This window comes from Tachysurus vachellii, chromosome 10 (assembly GCF_030014155.1).
Source record: "Tachysurus vachellii isolate PV-2020 chromosome 10, HZAU_Pvac_v1, whole genome shotgun sequence".
In the NCBI taxonomy this organism is placed as follows: Eukaryota; Metazoa; Chordata; class Actinopteri; order Siluriformes; family Bagridae; genus Tachysurus; species Tachysurus vachellii.
The window spans coordinates 7,290,927-7,313,802 of NC_083469.1; the positions used below are offsets into that span (position 1 = coordinate 7,290,927).

General features: G+C 39.3%; 1 protein-coding gene and 1 pseudogene across 1 annotated transcript; one reads left to right on the forward strand and one right to left on the reverse strand.

Annotated features, from left to right (window-relative positions):
• LOC132852490 (procathepsin L-like) overlaps positions 1-21,880 on the forward strand; it is a 61,078-nt pseudogene extending 39,198 nt beyond the window's left edge.
• Positions 1,827-5,761, reverse strand: LOC132851971 (cathepsin L-like). The gene is made up of 6 exons (XM_060878966.1): positions 5,647-5,761; positions 5,369-5,445; positions 3,174-3,359; positions 2,611-2,776; positions 2,381-2,486; positions 1,827-2,239 (listed from the first exon to the last, which is right to left on the reverse strand). The coding sequence occupies exons 1-6, from the start codon at positions 5,759-5,761 to the stop codon at positions 2,059-2,061; spliced, it is 831 nt and encodes a 276-aa protein (XP_060734949.1). The 3' UTR covers positions 1,827-2,058.
• Positions 21,881-22,876: the final 996 nt, after the last annotated feature.

Genomic DNA, 22,876 nt, shown 5'->3' on the forward strand with positions numbered 1-22,876 from the left:
TTTAAGATAGTTGCAAACAGGAAATACAAAAGTGAAACCAGCTTCCTACATTAGTCTATCAATCTTGATTAATTATAATATAATTAAGATAATATACAATAATATACAAATGTGTGTGTGTGTGTGTGTGTGTGTGTGTGTGTGTGTGTGTGTGTGTGTGTGTATTATAAATACCTGAATGGAGTTCTGCACTGAATAGAGAGCTGCCACATTGTTCCTGAGTTTATATAATGCTGTGTTACTGGCCTGATCAGGTGCTTGTCACACACAACCACAACTCATTTTTACTGGAAAGTTATATATCATATTTGTTTAGAGGAAATTCCAGAAAAAAGGCCTTTAAAGATAACTTTTTCACAGGAACTACAATAACAATAATACAACTTTAAGAATAGCTGAGATCATAGCTACCAAAAGCTGGGAACCGTGTGTTGTATATTAGAAAATATGAATTCTTGCAATAAAAAAATGGACATTTAAACAAAGCCAAATATGTTTAGTTTTAACTTTAAGTCAATTATTTATAAATGTATTATAAATAACTTATAGAATACACATGACTACAATAAAAAAAGTGTGGTATATTAGAAAATATAAGTTCTTGCAATAACAAAAATGGATAATTTTATAGAAATATGTTTAGTTTTAACTTTAAAGTCAATCGTTTATTTTTTTATTATAAATAACGTAGGTTGTATTAGAATACAGTAATACAGTAATGTTTAACTAAATTTTACAATTTTTTTTAAATACATAAAACACAGAAAGTTTTTTCTATAGTATTTTATTAATTTTTAAGATTCTGAACAATGTCTAGATCTTTATTTTAATCTAAGCTGATACTGACCCTGTAAACTGCTACGTGCTAAAGGTCAGATTTCATTAATACAGTATTTCTACTGAAGCACGTGTTAAGGCAACACTTTAATGGATTTGATCTAAAATGGATTATAAGGGTTTGTGGAGTCCATGCCAGCTCAAGTGCACACTATCATAAAAGTGAGCCAAATACTAGCTCTGAAATTCATCAGTGCTCAAATATTCACTACTATTTTCACTACATCTATAACACCACTAGTTTATAATCATCCTTTCTATTTGAAGAATGTTGATCAGTTTGTGTACTAAACCAGTCTTATAATCATACTATGATTGTCAGTGTCAAACAAGTTTGTGTTTGGTAACTGACATCAGTATAGATGAGCTCATTCTCAGCTGTCATAACATCATGTCATGTATTCACTTCCTTTTAAACATGTGATTTCTGGAACATTCAAAATGCACTATATGGTTAAAAGTATGTAGACACTTGACCATGACACACACACGCCAAAAAGATACATAATTCAAGCACAGTATATATGCAGGACATGTTTATTTTTAACAGATAAACTTTTTTTTTTCCAAAGACATGGAACAGTACATTAAAGATTTGCAAAACAGAGCAGGTAAATAAAAATGTAATTACTAAAAAACTTGAATTTTTTTCTCATACAAATTTCTGAAACCAAATACAGTTGTGAAAATACTTGTGTTATTATTTTGAACATTTATATTTTGTAATATAACAGTAACATTACAAAGTACTTACAAATGGACATGAAATTTCATGAGAGACACTAAAAAAGATATTATGGGCTTTGTTGAAAAAAAGAATATTTTGACATTGACATTGAAGAGGCTGATTAAAATTTTACCTGAGTTTTTCACAGAACCAAGACTACTGCTTTGTATTCTCAAGTCCCACAACACTAGCAAACTGTAAAAATAGATAATGATCAAAATCCTTATAAAAGCTGAATTTACTTATCACATATGTTTCTTTGGTAGTATGCCAAGGAACTTCATGTTTCATTACAACCAGCTTTAAATAGACCATTAAAATGGTTTTTTTTTTCTGCTAAATGCAAGAAATGTAAATGTAATGCTCAATATTTTAGCCTAGCGGGATCAAAAATTAATTAACCGCCAAGACAACAACCGAGACAGCCAATTTGATATTTTTACTATTTTACAATTCGTGTCAATTATTATATTTCCACAATGCTTTCCAATCACTCAGTAAAAGAAACCCAACAATAAACGTCCCAGCATAAAGATGACAGAGCAAGCTTCACATTGAACACGCTGAGTTTTATTGTAAACCAGTGGATAGCTGGCTTGTGTAGCAATACCACACTGGTTGTCCTTATTCCTGTACATCTTGATATAGCCTTTATCTCCCCAATTGAGACCCCAGCTGTGAAATAAAATAAAAAGTCAATCTTAAATTCAATTTTATTTACAAGGTTTACTGAAGAAATATAATTGTTCATGGCTACTTCCCAGTAGCAAGGTAATGCTCTAGAAATGAATATGAATATTTAATTTATTTCTTTACCTGTTCTTAACCAGCCAGTAATCCTTTCCATCATCAGTGCCATAACCAACAACCAGGACACCATGATTCAGTTTAGAGCTGCTACAATAAGGTTCATCATATATGCCTAAATCCATCGAAGCAACACTTTATTGAAAATAACATTAATATTTTCTGTAATTATTAAATCCTAAACTCTGCATTCATACTTATATTCATATGTGGTTAATCAGCGATTATGTGAGACTCACCTGATGCATAGAGTTTGAAGGATTTGTTGCTTGCATCTATGCCGACAGAAATGGGTCCCATGGTGGCCACAGCTTCCTTCAAAGCATACTCATCTACACTGTTTATGTCCCTATAGCCATCGCAGGTGGCTCCAACAGTGTTTGGATTATATCTGCAAGATCCATTCTGCAGTTAGAAAGAGAAGTGAGAATTCACCTTTTATTAAAGATATACAACAATGGTAACAGAAATCAACATTTCTTTTTTTTTTTCTTTTCAATGGATGAATTATTTCCGCAAGATACTTTCTGCAGTGAGAAAGTGAGAGAAAAATGTACTCAGATTTATTCAATAACTACAATTTCTATTCCAGTTTTTAGACCCATGACTGCAATTCATAGATTTCTCTGTGGTGGTGGTGAGGTGACAGCCACCACATCACATCACGCCACCCTATCATAGATTGTTTTCCTTTAAAAGCATTCCAGCAGTATTGTATTTTTTTGGCAATATAAACATTAACAAACATGACAACTATAGTTTGTAGGATTCCATCAAGTGTTAATATAATAAGCCTAGTAACCTTGGCTTCATAGGGGTAGGATTCCTCTGTGTTTATTCCTTTATTTTCTTTCACATATTCAAAGGCCAAGTTCCTCGAGCCACCGTTGCAGGCCCTGTTTTTTGTAGTGCAGTCTACCAGCTGCTGCTTGCTAAGTGGCACCAGTTTCCCAGTTTTCTTGTATGTTTGACCTTCCAGTGCTCCAGTCTGAAAGATTATATATTAAGCAGTATAGAGATGAGAACAAATGAATGTCTTGTTAAAAGCAGCATAAATTTAGGGAATGGTGAAAGCTGGAGCGATATAAATGGGGTCAAGGAGCATACACTCTAAAAACTGCTGGGTTAAAAACAACCCAATTTGGGTTATTTTGGCAACCCAGCGCTGGGTCAAAAAGGGACGTACCCAACGCTGGGTTATTTTAACCCAACTAGTTGGGTTATCATGTTTAACCCAGCATGCTGGGTTGTGATTTTAACTATTAGTTAAAAATGACTACACTGCTGGGTTGAATTTAACCCAAAATGGGTCAGAAATTTAATTGATTAAAATAATGAATCTACAGCAATACTTACTTCGGTAATCAAACCCCACACACGGGAAACACGGCTGATTTCGGCATAACAGCATGTAAATGTATCAAATATCACAGTAAATGCTTCACTGACTTCAGTCAGAAAATTGAAGAATACAAATTTCATTCATTCATTCATCTTCTACCGCTTATCTGAATTACCTCGGGTCACGGGGAGCCTGTGCCTATCTCAGGCATCATCGGGCATCAAGGCAGGATACACCCTGGACGGAGTGCCAACCCATCGCAGGGCACACACACACACACACACACACACTCTCATTCACTCACGCAATCACACACTAGGGCCAATCAACCTACCATGCATGTCTTTGGACCGGGGAGAGGAAACTGGAGTACCCGGAGGAAACCCCCGAGGCACGGGGAGAACATGCAAACTCCACACACACAAGGTGGAGGCGGGAATCAAACCCCGACCCTGGAGGTGTGAGGCGAACATGCTAACCACTAAGCCACCGTGCCCCCCAGAATACAAATTTAAAATATGAAAACATTTCATAACATTTACATTAACCTCAATATCTGAAGATATAAGAATCATCAGTAAGAATCAATAAATTGCAAAGAAAAATAGAAGAATTTAGAATAATGAACATGCATCAAACTGACTGCAGTCAGGAAAATTTACTTCCAATTAAATATGTGTGAAATATTTCATGTAACAGTGTACAAGTTAAAGAACACAGAATCCAATGAAGCAGTAAGGTCACAGTAATAATAATAAAAGTTTATTAACTATACACAGTTTAATTAACAATAAAAAAAAAAGTTACAGTTTGTCTGCAAAAATGAATGCTGGCAGAACTCTTACTGCTGGTGTCTCCTCCCCAGGAAATCCAGGAAATTGTGTTGTAGCTGCCTCTCTACATTACTACAATAGAAAAGAGGTGTTATTTGTGTAATAAGAGCGTTTATCTCAGGAGTTATTGACTCGGGAAACTCCAATCTGTGAATATGCGGCCAACTTTACTTAAGTGAGATTAGCTGATCTAACGTTATGCTTTTACATAAGCATTACTTCTATAATGCATTTAATACAAATACAACATATTAACAACTTTACTCACCTCTATATTTCCATCTTTGCTTGAAGTCTTCAACTATAATATTCGTGCAAAACATTCACCAACTTCTGAGAAAAAAAACCCTGCAGATGAATGTTCTACGATACTGTTGTGTTCCGCTTTAAGCAGTCCCTCTAGAAAATGTGTGGGTTACATTTCTGTTCCGCATTGCCACTGTCTAATAACGGATGTAAAAAAACAACGATCGCAAAAAAAAAGTTTTATGAAAATTATTTTACACTCCACATTTAGGGGGCCACAAGGGGGTCCAAGCTTGTTGTCACAGGGGCAACAGCCCCCCCAGAACCGCCAGTGCCTCCGAGGATTGTCCCCCCCAGAAATATTATTTAAAAAATATCGCACTCTCTATTGTGAAAAATATATGTATGTATACCTAAATAATTGTGTAAGTAGAAAAAAACCCCCGCAAAAAATGCATTTATAAACAGTTGAGTTCCCCCTCCCCTTCCTCACAGTGGTTTGACCCACTGCCTGCTTTCCCAGCTAAATCCTCCTGATCGTTGGGGAAGGAAGAGGAAAGAGCAAAGTCCCGCCACGGCCGGACCACCCCAGAAGCTCTCTCGCCTGCTGGCTATGCGACCTGGGCCCATCGTTGTTGCGTCCACGCAAAGCACTGTTATGGCAAACACAATAAAGATTTCACATTTTCTAAAAGAGAGCAATTTTCCTCTTCCACACTTGTCAGTGTTCAGGCCCCTAATCAGTGGCCTGCCATCCGACACTATCCAGCCCCTTGTCACGCGGGCCGAGGCCTGGCAGGCCATCCCCGGAGTGTCCAAGTGGGTGTTGGGGATAATAAAATACGGCTACTCACTGCAGTTCGCCCGGAGACCCCCGCGTTTTCGCGGGGTGATTCCCACTTTGGTAGAGCCGGACGACGCCCAGGTCCTCCGCACCGAAGTGCTGACGCTGTTGAGGAAGGGAGCCATAGAAATGATTCCTCCCTCAGAAAGCGGGTCGGGGTTCTACAGCCGTTATTTCCTTGTCCCCAAGAAAGATGCCGGTCTCAGACCCATCTTAGACCTCAGACTCCTGAACCTCTCCCTCATGAAACGGAAGTTCAGGATGTTGACACTGAAGCAGATCCTCACGCAGATTTGCCCCGAGGACTGGTTCTTCTCGCTGGATCTGAAAGACGCTTACTTTCACATCCAGATAGCCCCACATCACAGACGATTCTTGAGATTCGCGTTCGAGGGTGTGGCTTACCAATATGCAGTCCTTCCCTTTGGGCTGTCTCTAGCTCCACGCACTTTCACGAAGTGCATGAACGAGGCACTTTCCCCTCTGAGACAGATGGGAATCCGCATTCTGAACTATCTCGACGACTGGCTCATTCTAGCACAGTCGCGAACCGAGCTAGACCACCACAGATCCGTGCTCCTGAGCCACTTAGAGTGCCTAGGACTCAGGGTCAATTTTGCCAAGAGCTCACTGCTCCCCAGCCAACGTATTATGTTCCTGGGAGTGGTTTTCGACTCAGTCCGCATGAGGGCGGTCATATCACCAGAGCGCGCTCTGGTACTTCAGCAGCTCGCGGCCTCTGTCAGGAACAAAGCCTGTTTCCCTCTGAAGTTCTTTCAGAGGATGCTAGGGCTGATGGCTTCCGCCTCCCCAGTTTTACAGCTTGGCCTCCTACGAATGCGGCCCCTGCAATACTGGCTGAAAGTCCGGGTTCCACCTCACGCTTGGCAGCACGGCCGCTTTCACGTCAGAGTCAACCAGGCCTGTCTAGCAGCCCTGGAGCCTTGGATGAACCCTGTTTGGTTCAGCCGTGGAGTACCCCTACAGGCGGTTTCCAGAAGGACGGTGGTCTCAACAGATGCGTCCAACCTGGGTTGGGGCGCTCTGTGCGAGGGCAGACCAGCCTTCGGCTCGTGGTCGCACGAGGACAGCCATCTCCATATCAACTGCCTCGAGATGCTGGCGATAGAACGAGCCCTTCGATCTTTTCAGGCGATCCTGGAAGGGCGCCATGTCCTAGTCCAGTCGGACAGCATGACAGTGGTGTCCTACATAAATCACCAAGGTGGCCTTTCGTCCAGCCGCCTCTACATGCTGGCAAAGCGCCTCTTGGAATGGGCATTACCCAGGTTGCAATCGCTCAAGGCGACACACATACCTGGCAAGTCGAATCTGGGAGCAGACATGCTTTCGCGGAGCAACGTCCCCTCGGACGAGTGGATGCTCCATCCCCAGACGGTTCTCAAAATCTGGGAGATTTTCGGGAAGGCAGAGGTCGACCTCTTCGCCTCAGAAAGCAACTCTCATTGCCCAACTTATTTTTCAAAGGACACAGATGCGCTGGCCCACGACTGGCCCAGCCTCCTTCTTTATGCTTTTCCCCCGATCGCTCTGGTCCCTCAGGTCATCAGACGAGTCAGGGAAGACAGGCACAGAGTCCTCCTGGTGGCCCCACTCTGGAGGAGCCAAGTTTGGTCCTCGGAGCTATTCAGGCTTTCCATGAAAGCCCCATGGCCGATCCCCCTGAGGCGGGACCTCCTCTCAGGCGAACAGGACAATCTGGCACCCGCAGCCAGAACTCTGGGCTCTGCACGTATGGTCCCTCGATGGGAGCCTCTGAGCCTCCCCAAGGACGTGCTGCATACCATTGCTCAGGCGAGGGCCCCGTCTACGAGGCGCCTCTACGCCCAGAAATGGTCAGTCTTCGTTGACTGGTGCTCCGCACGGAACGAAGACCCTGTTGAGTGTGACGTATCTCCGATACTGTCATTTCTCCAAGAGCGTCTGGACAAAGGTCTCACCCCTTCCACGTTCAAGGTGTACGTAGCAGCCATCGCAGCATTTCATGCTCCTATTGCTGGCCAATCAGTGGGTCGAAACGGCCTCATTGTGCGTTTCCTGAGAGGTGCTAGGCGGTTGAAGCCCCCATGTCCTCTCACCGCTCCCACTTGGGACCTTCACACGGTCCTTGAAGCGCTCAAAGGACCTCCCTTTGAACCGCTGCGGTCAGCTGGCCTTCGGCCCCTAACGCTAAAAACCGCTCTGCTACTTGCTCTAGCATCGGTCAACCGTGTTGGCGATTTGCAGGCCCTCTCGGTGAGCCCTGCATGCCTTGAGTTTGGGCCCAATGACTCAAAGGTCATTTTAAAACCCAGGCACGGCTACGTACCTAAAGTGCTCTCAACGCCATTTAGAGCGCAGGTAGTTTCTCTCTCGGCTCTGCCTCTGTTGTCAGGTGAGCAAGAGCTGAATTTACTCTGCCCAGTGAGGGCTTTGAGGGTATACACTGAGCGGTCACAGCCGTTCAGGCAATCTGACCAGCGTTTTGTCTGCTTTGGTGGCCGCACCAAGGGGTCTTCGGTCTCAAAGCAACGCCTCTCGCGTTGGATAGTCGACGCTATCGCTCTATGTTACTCTTCTATGGGTCTTGAGTGCCCCATAGGAGTAAGAGCCCACTCCACTAGAGGGATGGCCTCTTCATGGGCCTGGTCTGGTGGTGTCTCTATCAAGGACATCTGTGAGGCGGCCAGTTGGTCCTCGCCGTCCACTTTTGTCAGATTCTATAACCTGGACATCCCAACCTTGCACGCTCGGGTTCTTTCGGTTTGATACGACGGCCTCTTCAGACTCCGTCATCATACCACCTCCGGGGAGCTTGCTCCCTCTTAGCAGTGTTGCGTCAAGGGTTCGACGGCTCCGGCCCTCTCACTTATCCTCTGGGCCCCAGGGTGTTCAAGATAAGTCTTATCGTTCCCTACCGTGGCACGGCGCGGTTGAATTCGTTCCCCATACGCAGTATGAGTGGAGTATCGAAACTGAACGTACTCGGTTACGAACGTAACCTCGGTTCCCTGAGATACGGAACGAGTACTGCGTTATATGCCACGAGGCTGCGGATTCAGTGTCGTCGCTTCAGTCGTATGACCTGATTTCCTCTGGCGATTTGACTGCTTATATAGCTATACGCCACGCCCCTTTTTAGCGGGCTTTGGCGCGCTGCATCGCCACAGGCTCGCGCAGCTACGCAGCGCCGTCATTGGTTTAAAATGGTTTACAGATTAAACCAATGGCAGTGCAGTTGCACTGCGTTATTGAAAAAGGCTTCAGTATTGAGGAAAAAAGGAGCTTTTTCCCCATACGCAGTACTCGTTCCGTATCTCAGGGAACCGAGGTTACGTTCGTAACCGAGTACGTTTTTCACTGTGGGGACATATCTTTATAAGTACAATTAGACTGTATCATTTGTGTCCCCCTTCAAAAATTGCTAAGTTAGTGTGTTTAACTTGATTGTACACTTTTAACTCTTATTTAATTTGTCAAACAGTGAACAGAAGCCAAGTCCTAAAGAAGATAGTATCTATAGAACCTGGATCAGTACAGTTTCACATATTTATATTTTATGAGTAGAAAGATTTTTATTGTTGTTCCTCTCTATAGCTTGTATACACTGGAATGAAATGTTGTTTCTCCATGACTATAGTGTAATATATAACAGTACACAAGACTACATAAAGTGCAAACTATTCAGTAGTGTAGCAGAAATAAGTGTGCATGTGTAAGTGTACAAGCAGCTTGATCAATAATTATTTTAGCAAATCATCCAACAACCTTTTTCAAATTTCATTTTACTACTGAACTCAAATTCAAAGAAAAAAAAAATCACTTGTTTAGTGTCGTTGTACAGATTTCCACTGTAACACCAGATGTATGCCTGTGACAGTCTGCTCATTCACATGAGATGAAAATCTGTTGGTGCATTGCTATCAGGTCATTGTGGTGGTGATAGTGAAATATCCCTTTCTTTAGATTTTCTTTCTTGCAGGGTTTGTCAGATGAGGCAGAAGAAGTGGTGTATCAGATGAAGAGGGTGACAAGTGTGGGCCAGAGGGAGGAGAAAGCAGCTATATTATATGTTATATTAGAAAGTTGAATAGAAGGTAGATTAATTGTCAGAACAGTAGATGATTATCAACAGACCAGAAAACAGTCTGATGTCTTTGTGTATCAATAATGGAATATTTTATCTTGTTTGCTACATGCAACTATATATATTTATATATATCTATATATTTATATCTATATATATATCTAAAGGACCTCACTGAATGCATTGTTCTAATGTATTTATTATTATTATTATTATTATTATTATTATTATTATTATTATTATTATTAATAGTAGTAGTAGTAGTAGTAGTAGTAGTAGTAGTAGTATTATATACAATGTTTTTCTCATTACACTGTCTGGACATGGACATAATTCAGACATTTCCTCATTATTTCTTATTCTTTTATTAATGAGATTGTTAAAAGATCTGTCAGTTTTGGGCAAAATCTGGGCTTTTTTAATTCTCCATGAAGTCATATTTCAATAAATATTCATTCAATGTCTTGAATTGACAACACATTGCCTCTATTTGGATTTCTGTACTTTATTCTATATACTATATATAAATCTACTATATATGTATACAAATATAGTAAAATAGATGACTAGACACCTGACCAGCAAACTCATGTGAGCCTTCCCCATTTGTTCCTACAAGGTGGAAGAACACAACTGTATAGAAGTTCTTTGTATGGAGTGTTTGTGTGTGATGCCCTGAAGTGGACTGATGACTGATACACCATGAATTTCAAGACCTGCTCACATTATTCCTGGGGCAGGCTTCATGGCCTGGGAGGGGAGGTGAAGGGAAAATTAAACAAATAATGAATATAAAATGATTCAAAAATATTTGTGTATATAAAATATTTTAAAAAACTTTTCTGATTATCTGGCATCAAAAAACTCAGATTTTCAGTATCAAGTTCTGTTTCTAAAAGCTAATTAGATTTAAGAACAAGGAATCTATCCTTGTTACATGGATCTGTCTATCCATGTTATATATGAATAAACCAAGCTAAAGGAAGCCATCCAGTAATGTTTACTGTCTCATGTATTATGTGCAATGCTACTTGCTAAGTTCTGAGTGGAGATGGAGCACATTTGAAATTTGAATCTAATCTTGCGAATGGAGCCATTGTTTATATTCCTACTACCAGGCCATGTGTCCTTCTAACTATGCACACACACAAAACAGCTAATATACACGGATGCATTCACAACCTGAGCAGCTACTATATTTGTTTTGTGTGTATGTGAAAGTGGAATGCTGGTCATAATTCTTCCTGAATTTTTTTGACTGCAGAAAAGTCTGCAACACACTGCAACCACCTTCTTTTCTTGCTGATTTTTCCATATGTCTTCTCTGCTGATGCCTCCATGGTTTATAAGCAGATTTTGTTCCTGCCTTTCCAGGTATCACAGGGAATTACACAACAGTGCCCATGCAGTTTAGAACTGCACACCTCCTCAGGCCAGGTCAAGTCTAAATTTACCAAAGTTCACAAAACATTTATTTCTAAAGGTCTAAACATGCTGATAGCACAACAGCATGTTATTGGTGGAACAGTATTTTGCTTCTAGCCATCATGTGTCTCTATCCTTTAGACAAACATCTGACGGCTTTAAACTTTAGGCAGTATCTAGTTTAGTATCTCATTTTTGCACTGAACATGCAATAACTGTTATTTTGTACACGTTCTATGTTTTATTATATTGTATTATTAGTTATGCAGTTGTGTTTAAAATTGTCCTTTTGTTCCCAAATAATTACAGTATGAATACTTGCAATAATACATTTGTTTAATTTCAGTGATATAAAACAAAATGCCTCCTCAGTCAACCAGCAGTAAAGCTATACAATATAAGCGCTATTGGTATATTAATGTTTTCGATACATCTTGGATTTATCTTTTTATTAAAGAAATTATTCAGGAAATAATAAAGATGGCTTTGATAATCAACTGTCTTCCCAGGTGACATCTCAATGGTGGTCTAAATAGAGATGAAAGCAGCAGCCTGAATGAGGAGAAAACAAACACACATTCACACACTAATGCTTTGCATCATATAGCATAATCTCAAACCTATCACCTTATAAACAGTGTTTTGGAGTCATGATGGTCACACTATGACATTTGGATACCACTCGCAGAGATGTTCTCTTCTTGATCACTTCCAATGCAAGAAATCTCTACTTGCACTACTTAGAAATGTTGTTCTGATATATGATCTTTTGTAAAATCTTGTCTGAGATATTCCGACTCAGTACATCCCATATGTACTTATTGAAAGAGACATGCATTGACTAAAAACATTAACAAATTTGTAACTGTGTGTTCATGTTAAAGCAGGTGCAAAGAACAGAATTAATCAGGTTGCTTAGTAAATACAGTAGTATAGATTAACAGCATTTTACCAGCTGAATAGTTGCACATGCTGATTTACATTGTAAACAATTTATGGTTAGGTTATGGTTTTAGTGTTTTTTTATTACCTTGCACTTTTATTAAAAAAAATACATTAATTAAAAAAAATCAATCTCACAAAGTCAAAATAAAATTGTATCAAGGTGCATCACTGCTGTTTGGTAAAACGACTACAATTATCAGTGCATTTTAGGAGCAGACATGTGAGTGTTTACATGAAATATGGCCTTGAATTGTTCATTTAAAAATGAAGCACAGTATATTGCCTTGAACTATCAGATTTAAGTGATAAACCTGGTAATCGATACAGAGTTTTGGTCCTTATAGTACATACAATATATATATATATTACACAAAGTCTATTATTAGCACAGGGGGTGTTCTTGATGGGGATCATCTAATGTGACTTAACTGCATAATAATACTTTCTGTATAATCTGACCTGCATTTTATTTTCCACTTTGAAAATCTGTGTTCATGTAACTTTTCCTGGGATCCGGATCATCAGCTGTTTGCCAGTTGGGATCTTGAGCAGTGCAACGGACATGGCTGACTGAGAGGTCCTGGAAAATGAGTGGTAAAATTCTGTGTTACATCACACATTAAGGTCTTATTTTTACATCTCATCTGACCTGCAATGCTCTGCCTAAACTTACCTGCACTTCAACTTCCACTTCATCAGTATCCAGGTTCATGTAACTTTTCCTGGGATCTGGAGCATCAGCTGATTGCCAGTTTGGATTCTGGACAGTGTACTGGCGGTGGCTAAATGAGTAGTCCTGGACAATAAGTGGTAAAATTCTGTGTTACAGCACACATTAAGGTTTTCGTTTACATTCCTATCAAACCTTATTGTAGCTACACATTCTAAAATTATTGCACTGACAATTCCTTTTGATCAGTACGTAAACTAAAAAAAAAGTTTCTCAGCTCTCACAGGATCAAAGCCGCAATGAGTGTAGGAGGCAACTTCTTGTTGGGAGCAGCGCATGTTTGAATCCAAGGAGCCTGGCATATAGCACTGATACTCTGCAATAAAACAAACAAAACAATGAAATCTGACAAACGGCTCGTTGTTGTGTAACATGTTACAAACATCTCACTAATCCGTTATTCTGGAACAACATTACAATACAATGCAGCTCCTAGTGTCTATCTACTGGACTAAACGGCAAGGTGAAATATCAGGTTTTAAAATAACTGTATTACCCAATTTCCCCCTGGGGATTAATAAAGTATTCTGATTCTGATTATAAACACTCAATGTACACAGAAATAGATCATGTGCAATGTAAAGCCTGACTAATATACTGGTTGGCCAAATTAAGGGTCCATTAAATCAACAGAAATCATGTGCATAAAGCACCACAAATAACACTTTAAATATGTTATTAAACATAAGGTTAAAAACCATATATGAAGGCTTTCAAACAAAACCAAATACAATGCCAAGTGCTGTAATCACTTGCATTTTGATAACAAGCAGTATATGCAAGGCATTGTGGGACTTGCTGGTTATAGTGCCTGCTTGTGGAACTAAAGACATAAAGGAAAGCCATGTTCTGAAAATTTTATTTTAAATAACATGTTAAATGTTATAAATAAATGTATAAATTTATTACTGTAATATTTTTAAATTCTTTGTGCTTTATACTACACTCATTATTAGAGGCTAGACAGATCAGGCAAGCACAATTTGTGTACAATATATAATAGAATTATATTGACTGATAATATAATATATGTCATATTAATTTATATTTCCTAGGAATCTATATTTGGGAAAAAAGATGGATAGATAAAGTGATACTCGTGGAGGTTAAACAAATATCTGTTCCTTCTTAAGACACAACACTGAAATTGTGAAAAATTGCATCTGGCTACATCCAATATTGCATGCAAGCATACGTCATACTAATGCCCAATACTATTGTGTTTGCTACAGCAGCATGCAACTGGGCTGGTTATTAGTCTTGGGGTAATTAAACTATTAACTATTAACTATTAATTACCTGGTGCATCAGGTCTGCATTGTGAGTAACAAGGTATGAAGGCACCTAAATTCCCATCAGGCACTGCACAACGTAAGCCCTGTTGCATTCGACTGGATGGATGTGCCCACGGAAAATCCGTCTGGAAGTGACAGAACTCAGACCTTGAATCACCATGTGAGATCTGTAGCATTCGACTGGATGGATGTGCCCACGAAAAATCCATCTGGAAGTGACAGAACTCAGGGCGTGAATCACCATGAGCTGTTACAAATGCCTGGGGGGTTTGGGGTGTTGTGTTGGACCCCTTCCCCTGCTGAGAGTACAGGTGATAAGGAGTTCCTTGATGCTCAACTAAATCTGTGCCTGAACAGATAGAGACAAATCATACATTAATGAAAAAAAAAGTAATAAAAGTACAGATGAATGCCAAGGTAACAATGTTAGATAGCTAGCACTTTTTCTTTGTCTGTTTTCTTTACAAATTCCTTCATATTCTTACAAGTTCTTTTTGGGAATACTTCCTTCAAATATTACATATTACATATTTCCTTCAAATTCTTACAAAGGGCCTGGTCTTAAACGGTTAGGAGAATGAGAAGGAAGGTGGAAAGGACCAAGATGTCTGAATGTGCACACGGGGCCCAGAAATCATTCTTACATGCAGTTTTCTATACATTCCAATCCTTCATATATTACTTACTTGATGCAAAACTGACCTTTCCAAAAAACGTTTTTTTCGAGTACTAGAGCAAGCTCAGCTACTACAGTTATGGGGTAGTGGGTCATGTTTTCACAGTATAGATCCAAAGAACCCTGCTTCAATCCTGAGCTCCCATTACTGTCTGTATGTACTTTCTGCTGCTTAATGTACTTAGATTTCATAACTCCTACATCCTCCCCCTTACATGCCACAAAATAGATGGGTTATGCTAATAAATAGCACATAGTTATGAATGTATGTGATGGGCTGGCGTCCCATTCAGAGCACCCAGTTTTATTTTGACAGGCTCTGGAGCCACCTTGAAACTGACCAGGGTAAAGTATTTACTAAAGATAAATGTATGTATAAATAAAAGAATAAATTATAGTTTGTTATGCCCATATACTGACCAACCACAGCAGAGTTATCAGGTGAATTCCACATCGGATAATAGGAACGTCTTGACTGGTCGGACACTTCTGGCCCAGCAGCAAGCTTGGCTTTGTTGGAAGGCGTCAGTCGCTTTAAATTGACCAGAAGCTCTGGGTTAGCCCGTTTGAAGTTGGGGTTGGAAAAGTGATGCATGTTGCTGTCTCGCCTCTCTGAGATCTCAGAGTCTGGGCGCACTTTTCTGAAGCCGTACAGGTTTAGCTGACGAACAAAACTGATGAAATCTTTTGTTTCAAAGTACTTGTTCATCCGCTTGTTGGATGTAGATAGCACTTCAGCTTCGAAGGCCTCCTGGCAGATCAGTATTCCTTCCCCACTGTCATCCCAGCAGATTGAGCAAATCCGAGGATCATTTACCAAATGCCACAACTTGCTGGGAAAGTTTCTGCGGTTGATCCGGACGGAGTGAAGTATTTCATTGACTTCCATGCCAGCTAAATGATTTGTAACCAAAATATAAGAGCTCAGTGTTATTAAACTATAGATGTTTATCCATCTAGACAATTGCTAACTAGATTGTGACAGTTGATCTGAAGTGCTAACTAGTTAGCAAGGCAGCTATTTAACACATTCATCCATTTTCATTAACAAATGATTTGATCAATAAATAAATAATGATTAAGTCGTCAAAAAAATTTAAATCAACAACAAGCTAGCAACAGCTGTGCAGAGTTGGCTGGCCTCATGAGTGTAAAATAAATAAAAAATTAATAAAAAAAAAGGTCTATACGAATAGCCTACATGACTTACACGATCAGATTATTACTGATATATGACTAGATCATATACAAATACCTGGAATCTCAGCTCCTTCTGGAGAATCCTCGTTTTCATCCATGATCAGAAGCTTTTAAACTACTTACAAACACTTAAGCACGCTTGGACCTTGTGCCTTTAAATTCAAAACTAAGGTAGACGTGTGGTAATTCTAGAATGTTCTGTTAAAATACATGAATATACAATAAGCGCGGGCTTGGATCTATCCAATCAGAGTAAAACGAGTGACTACGACTTCATTCAATCGCAAAATGAAATCCTGCTGTTTAATAAATTGTAGGTGAACGTAGAAAAGATGCTATTTGAGAATATTTTGTTTTGAGATTTCAAACACCCCATCAATAAAAAAATTTCAATAAAACATTAAGGGAACACAACAGCAAGTCAATTAAAGTATATTGACTTATAGTTTGTTCTGATATATATCCATATATAGTTTGTTCTGATATATATCCATATATAGTTTGTTCTGATAAACCCATATACTGACCGACCACAGCAGAGTTCTCAGGGGAATTCCGCATCGGAGAATGGGAATGTCTTGACTGGTCGGACTCTTCTGGCCCAGCGACAAGCTTGGCCTTGTTGGAAGGCGTCAGTCGCTTTAAATTGACCAGAAGCTCTGGGTTAGCCCGTTTGAAGTTGGGGTTGGAAAAGTGATGCATGGTGCTGACTGGCCACTCTGAGATCTCAGAGTCTGGGTGCACTTTTCTAAAGCCATACAGGTTTAGCTGGCGAATAAAACTGATGAAGTCTTTCGTTTCGAAGTACTTGTTCATCCGCTTGGCTGTAGATAGGACTTCAGCTTTGAAGGCCTCCTGACAGATCAGTATTCCTTCCCCACTGTCATCCCAGCAGATTGAGCAAATCTGAGGATCATTCACCAAATGCCACAACTTGCTGGGAAAGTTTCTGCGGTTGACGTCCATCCTAGCTAAATGATTTGTAATCAACAGATAAGAGTTCAGTGTCATTGAACTATACATGTTTATCCATCTAAACAATTGCTAAATGAATAAATGAATAAATAGAAAGAAAGAAAGAAAGAAAGAAAGAAAGAAAGAAAGAAAGAAAGAAAGAAGTCAAAAAATTCCCATTAACAACAGCTATCCAGAATTATCTCGCCTCCTGAATGTAAAATAATTTAAAAGGTCTATACGAATAGCCTATATAACTTACACGATCAGATTATTTCTGATATATGATTATATCCTACACAAATACCTGATATTATCTCGGCTCCTTCTGCAGATTCCTCGTTTCAATCTGTAATCAGAAGCGTTTAAACTATTTGGAAACACTTAAGCACGCGCGGACCTCGAGCGTTTAAATACAGTACAAACATAAACAAGTGGAGGCGCCGTAATTCTAGAACGTTTGTGTCAAATTCGTGAATATTTAATAAGCGCGTGTTTGGATCTGTCCAATCAGAGTAAAACAAGCGACCAAAAATGCAATTAAAACATTAAGGGACCACAACAGCAGGTCAATTAAAGTAAATCGATCCCCAAATTAAAGTTAAGCTCAATCTGTCAATTTAAACTTTTAAGTATTAAAGTTCGAGGGTTGTTTAAGTTAAATCCTGCATTAATGTGAGCGCGCTTCCTATTGGCTGCGCTATTGGTGACGTTACGACGTGCTGAGTTAAATAATCTGCAGTAGAGCAAAGGAGACCTGCTGTGTGTGAGAACATATGTTGTAGCTCCACAATAAAAGGTCAAATATATTAAGCTCAGGCCATCCTTAAAAATATTTTGGTTTGCAAAATAACAGTAAAAAAAAAGGGTCGGTAGGTAGGTCTATATATTTTTTTCAAGTTTCAATGTAAAAAAAAAAAGTACAATTTTGGTGATGGTGATTACGTAGTATGACTTTAAACAAATTAGCAGATCGTGACGTCACTGACTGGGTCTTCAACCCGTGCCTTCGGGCGCATCATTGCAAACCTTATTTTGATGCTGGGCACAGTTTTTCCAGAACTTCGTGCCCAGTTAAAGCAGTGTTGAGCTGTTTTAATGAATTTTTTAGATGTATTAATGTGCCCGAACCCGTTAATATTATTTTATTGCTTTTGTATTAGTTGTTTGAAGAGTAAAAAAAAAAGGTCTGTCTTAACGCAAATTTACAACCGGCAAGTCGGACTTGTAGCAAAAAAAAAAAAAATTGAGTCGGTCCTAAATTGACAGGGTCGGTCGGGTTACGGCAAACAAGAATATTTTTAAGGATGGCCTCATGGCCAGTTTTAGACACAGTATGAAAAGGATTGCACAAACTATTATAATCGATTATATCAATAGTTTTTCCGTATTAATGAACTATATGATCTCTGCATGTGCGCCATTTTCCAGTGCGGCTCATTTAAATCCATATGCGAAGGACTGTGTGTGTTTGGCGACAACAGCTGGGCCACACAGTATTGTGTTCGGGAAAAAGTGTGCACACCGGACTGTAAGATTTTAAGATCTCTTTTATACCATTCTTTCTCCCGCGGGAGTTTGGACAGATCACTGTCATTTTCACTTATGTGCCTGGTCCGAGCGTTGATGCTGCAGGGGAAAGTTTTAACGACGCGCTCTCTCGCTCAGCAGATCAACCCGTTTTAATTCAACCCGGTTTCAATTCATGTGACTTGACTAAGTATTTTCCCACTCTTCAACAATATGTGGATTGTCCCACTCGCGCAAACCGGACTACTGATCCGGCGGTACATTAAGTTTTGTAAAGATACTGTGTCCGAAATTAAGACTGTGAACATTTTCCCAAATAACAAACCTTGGGTAACTAAACAGCTGAAAATGTGTCTCAACGAAAGAAAGTTTGCCTTTTGCTCCGGTAATAGAGAATTACTGTGTGAGAAAATGAAACCAAAGGATTCTAAAAATCTAAAATTTGATTTTAAAAATAAGATTGAGGGTAATTTTCTAACTGGTTATCAAGGTAGTTATCAAGCCCGTCGTTTTTTTTCATGTGATTATTGTCATCATTGTTTTAATCAATGCTTGTGACAAATATTCTGGGTTGCTGTTTCAAATTAATATGATACATTATTGTAGCTGGACGTGTGTGTGTGTGTGTGTGTGTGCAGTTCAGAGAGAGTTCTCGCAATACACTTTTCAAAGCGACGGTGAAGCTCTGAATGATGAGGAGGGGTTTTATATATATATATATAAATAAAATTTTATCTTATAATTATAAATATAATATACATAATTAAAAGGATTTCTTTATTTTATCCACTCAATAGTCTACAATATAATATCCATATAAACGTAGCGTAATTATAATAATAAAACATAGTGGGATATTCAGTGATATTGGCTGTGCAATATCGACTTTTGTGATTGGCCAATACCGGCAGACTGGAGCCAATGGAAATGCTTCTCTCCTTCGGTGCGCGTCTTTGTTCCTCTGAGAACTTCAAAGCGGACCGCGTGGGGTAAATTATCTGGAATGATTAGTATATTAATTGATTTACGATGCCTACCCAGCTAACACACGACGTACTAGTTACGTAATTTATTGGTCATTTTTGGTAATTTTATGACTTACCGGATGGCAACGTAAACTGTTACGTCCTAATTTCATTACCATTACAATACCAAATCACTACGTCGCCACTACGGTCTCCTAACTTCGCGAGATAACCAAGTACGATCCAGTTACGTACTATTTTGGTTTTAAATATGTTTTTTTTTTCTTTTTCTTAAATTAGGTCAAATCTATAATACTGTACAGGAGGAGTCTCAGCGTAAGATGACTCGCAAGATGGTTTTGGTACACAACATGCTGGCCGACCAAGGCATTAAGAGCTACAGACTTGGCATGAACTACTTTGCAGACATGGTGAAAAGGCACCAACACATGGTGGCCTACAGTATATATATGTGTTCATAAACAACGTAAAGTAGGTTTTTATGTGACACACCAAATATATGTGGGAAACTTGAAATTATATTTATCTTGTGGCTACAACTGACTCAAAAGATTTTGAAGGCAATGAGCTAGTCTTTGGTGCTCCACTATGGGTAAAATAGCTCAATAAACTAAGCTAATAATGAGCATTTAATAATATTTAAATATTTTACAGCAAGAAAATACATTGACTCCATTTAGTTTTCCAAAATAATGAAGCAGTAGGTTTTTACAAGATTGGGTGTGACAAAATATACAATCCAAACTTTTACAACTTTCATATGCAAACTATTTATACATTATTTTAATCTGATTCCATTTCAATTTAATATTCTTGGCTATACAGTATATAAAAAGGTTTATTTTTATTCTTACATTTATAAAAGAAATGCACCAGAAAGACAACCTTTTCACTTCTGCTCTTCGGAAACAGATCAGAAAACTAGTATTAAACTTCTTTAATAATACATCTCAAACAGAGTAACCAGGAGTACAGGGAGACTGTGTTTAAGGGCTGCCTGAGATCCTTCAACAGGACCAAGAAACACAGTGCAGCTACATATCACCAACCGGCAGGAGGAGCTGTTCAGCAAGATATTGTGGACTGGAGGAAAAAGGGCTATGTGACTGAGGTTAAAGACCAGATGCAGTGTGGCTCTTGCTGGGCCTTCAGTGCAGTAAGGAGCAACAGGAAAACATGATTGTACTGAGAATTTTTTGAATTTTTCAGGCTCTAAAACACTTGCCCTTCCATTACTATTAAGAGTAAATGATCCCATAATGCTATTCAATCCTACTTTCATCTCTTTTTGATTTTAAAAGTTAATCTGCTTTTACAAGACTGTAATTTGTTCTCTGTTCTCCTTCCATCAGTCCTCTCACAGACAAAGGTGCTGTAGGTGTCAGACCCTGTGGAACTGGGTGGCTGCATGGATGGTGCCTTTCTGGCAAGACTATCACTAATATAGGTTTTCCGTCCTTTCTTAGACAGGGTCACTGGAAGGCCAGCCATTTAGGAAGACAGGGAAGCTAATTTCTCTGAGTGAGCAACAATTGGTGGACTGCTCATTTATGAACAATTGGTGGACTGCTCATTTAGAGTTACAATGGTGGCTGGATAAATAAAGCATTTGACTACATTATTTCCAATAATGGAATTGACACAGAGGAGTCCTACCCTTATGAGGACATAGTGAGTAAAGTAAAATACACATTATTTAGATAGATAGGCAAAACTAGTTTTGACAGACATAATACATTTTTGTAGAAAAACTATGATTAGCATTTCCAATGTAAAGTAACAGAAAGTATGAAGGTTACCTTTTTTTTGTAGAAGGGATACTGCAGGCTTAATCCAGCCACTGTGGGAGCTACTTGCACTGGCTATGTATATGTGAAGAGTGGAGATGAGTTTGCTTTACAGGATGCTGTGGCCTTTGTTGGACCCGTTTCTGCTGCCATAGATGCAAGTTCGAATACCTTCTAGTTTTATGATTCTGGTGAGTCTTGCATGAAGATCACAAATCAATCCCACATTACTAGTCCATACTTTACTACTTACTAAAAAGGTAATAATTTATTGCATAATGTTGGTAATTGATCATTACTTGGTTGATTAAAGGCATCTATGATGAGCCAATGTGCAGCAGCATTAAGCTGAATCATGCTGTCTTGGTGGTTGGTTATGGTACAGATGATTCGATGTGGCAAAAACATGACTACTGGCTGGTCAAGAACAGGTAACTTTATTAGCTTTAAGTGATGAAAATATTATATAAGGTTATAAGATAAAAGTAATTACCCACATTAATTCCTTACTGATCATTTTTTTTTACAGCTGGGGTCTTGGCTGGGGTGAAAAAGGTTATATCAGGATGTCAAGGAACAAGTTTAACCAGTGTGGCATCGCTACAGATGCCATGTACCCTCTGGTTTAAAGGTATACATAATAAATATCTGTGATGTGGTGACTTATTTCATCAATACTCAAATGTTGGACTGTACCCTGCTGTTCACTTTTGAGTCTGGTTCCTCTGAAGGCTTCTTCCTCTTCCATCTAATCTTCATATAATATTACATTTATTGTATTATGTTTCTTATGTTCTTTAAAGCTGCTTTGAGACAATGTCCATTGTTAAAAGCACTGTACAAATAAATTTGAATTGAAAATAAAACGATTTCTTTAATGAATTAAAACTGAAAACCAACAATGAATTCTAAGAAAATGTTTGAAACAAATGACATAATCTATCTTCAGTATTCATATTTACTATCTTAGCAATAACTGCAAAAACATGACAAATTTAAGCTTTTTGTCAGGACTCTGCCCGGACTTTGGCCATGTGCCTTTTGTTTATGTTTCTTGTTCACGTGTCTGCCCCGCCCTTGTCTCTTCCTGCCCATTTCTGCACACCTGTTCCTCATGTTTCTGATTGTCTTGTCTATTTATTTGATCCGCGTTGCCTTGTGCAGCGCGGAATCCTCTGTGGTCCTTGTCTGCTGTTGTCTTCGTCTGGTTTGTCTCTGTCCTGTTTAGTGTTTTTTTTTTTTGGTTAATAAATCCTGTTTTTTGTTAAGCTGTCCTGCATTTGGGTCCGTTTTTATCCCGCGTCGGTGACAGAAGGATTCCGCCAGACCAGGACCCAGCAGGACAGCTGCAGCTTGGACCGGCCGATATTGGGAGCATTTTTTTTTCTTATTGGATTGTTTTTTATCCCCTGGACTTCGCGGGTTTTGGTGACATCGGTCCGCATTTTTCCCGTTGGGGGACGCCGCCTCACTTCCTGGTTGCGGGCCATGTCACCAGCCCGAGTTTTGTTTTGTTTTTTCGGTGTCCTGTGACATCACCCCGCACCTGTCCGGTGGGGGGCGTCGCTTCACTTCCGTATTCCGTGGAGGACACCGCCCCACTTTCTGTCCGTGGGGGGTGTTGC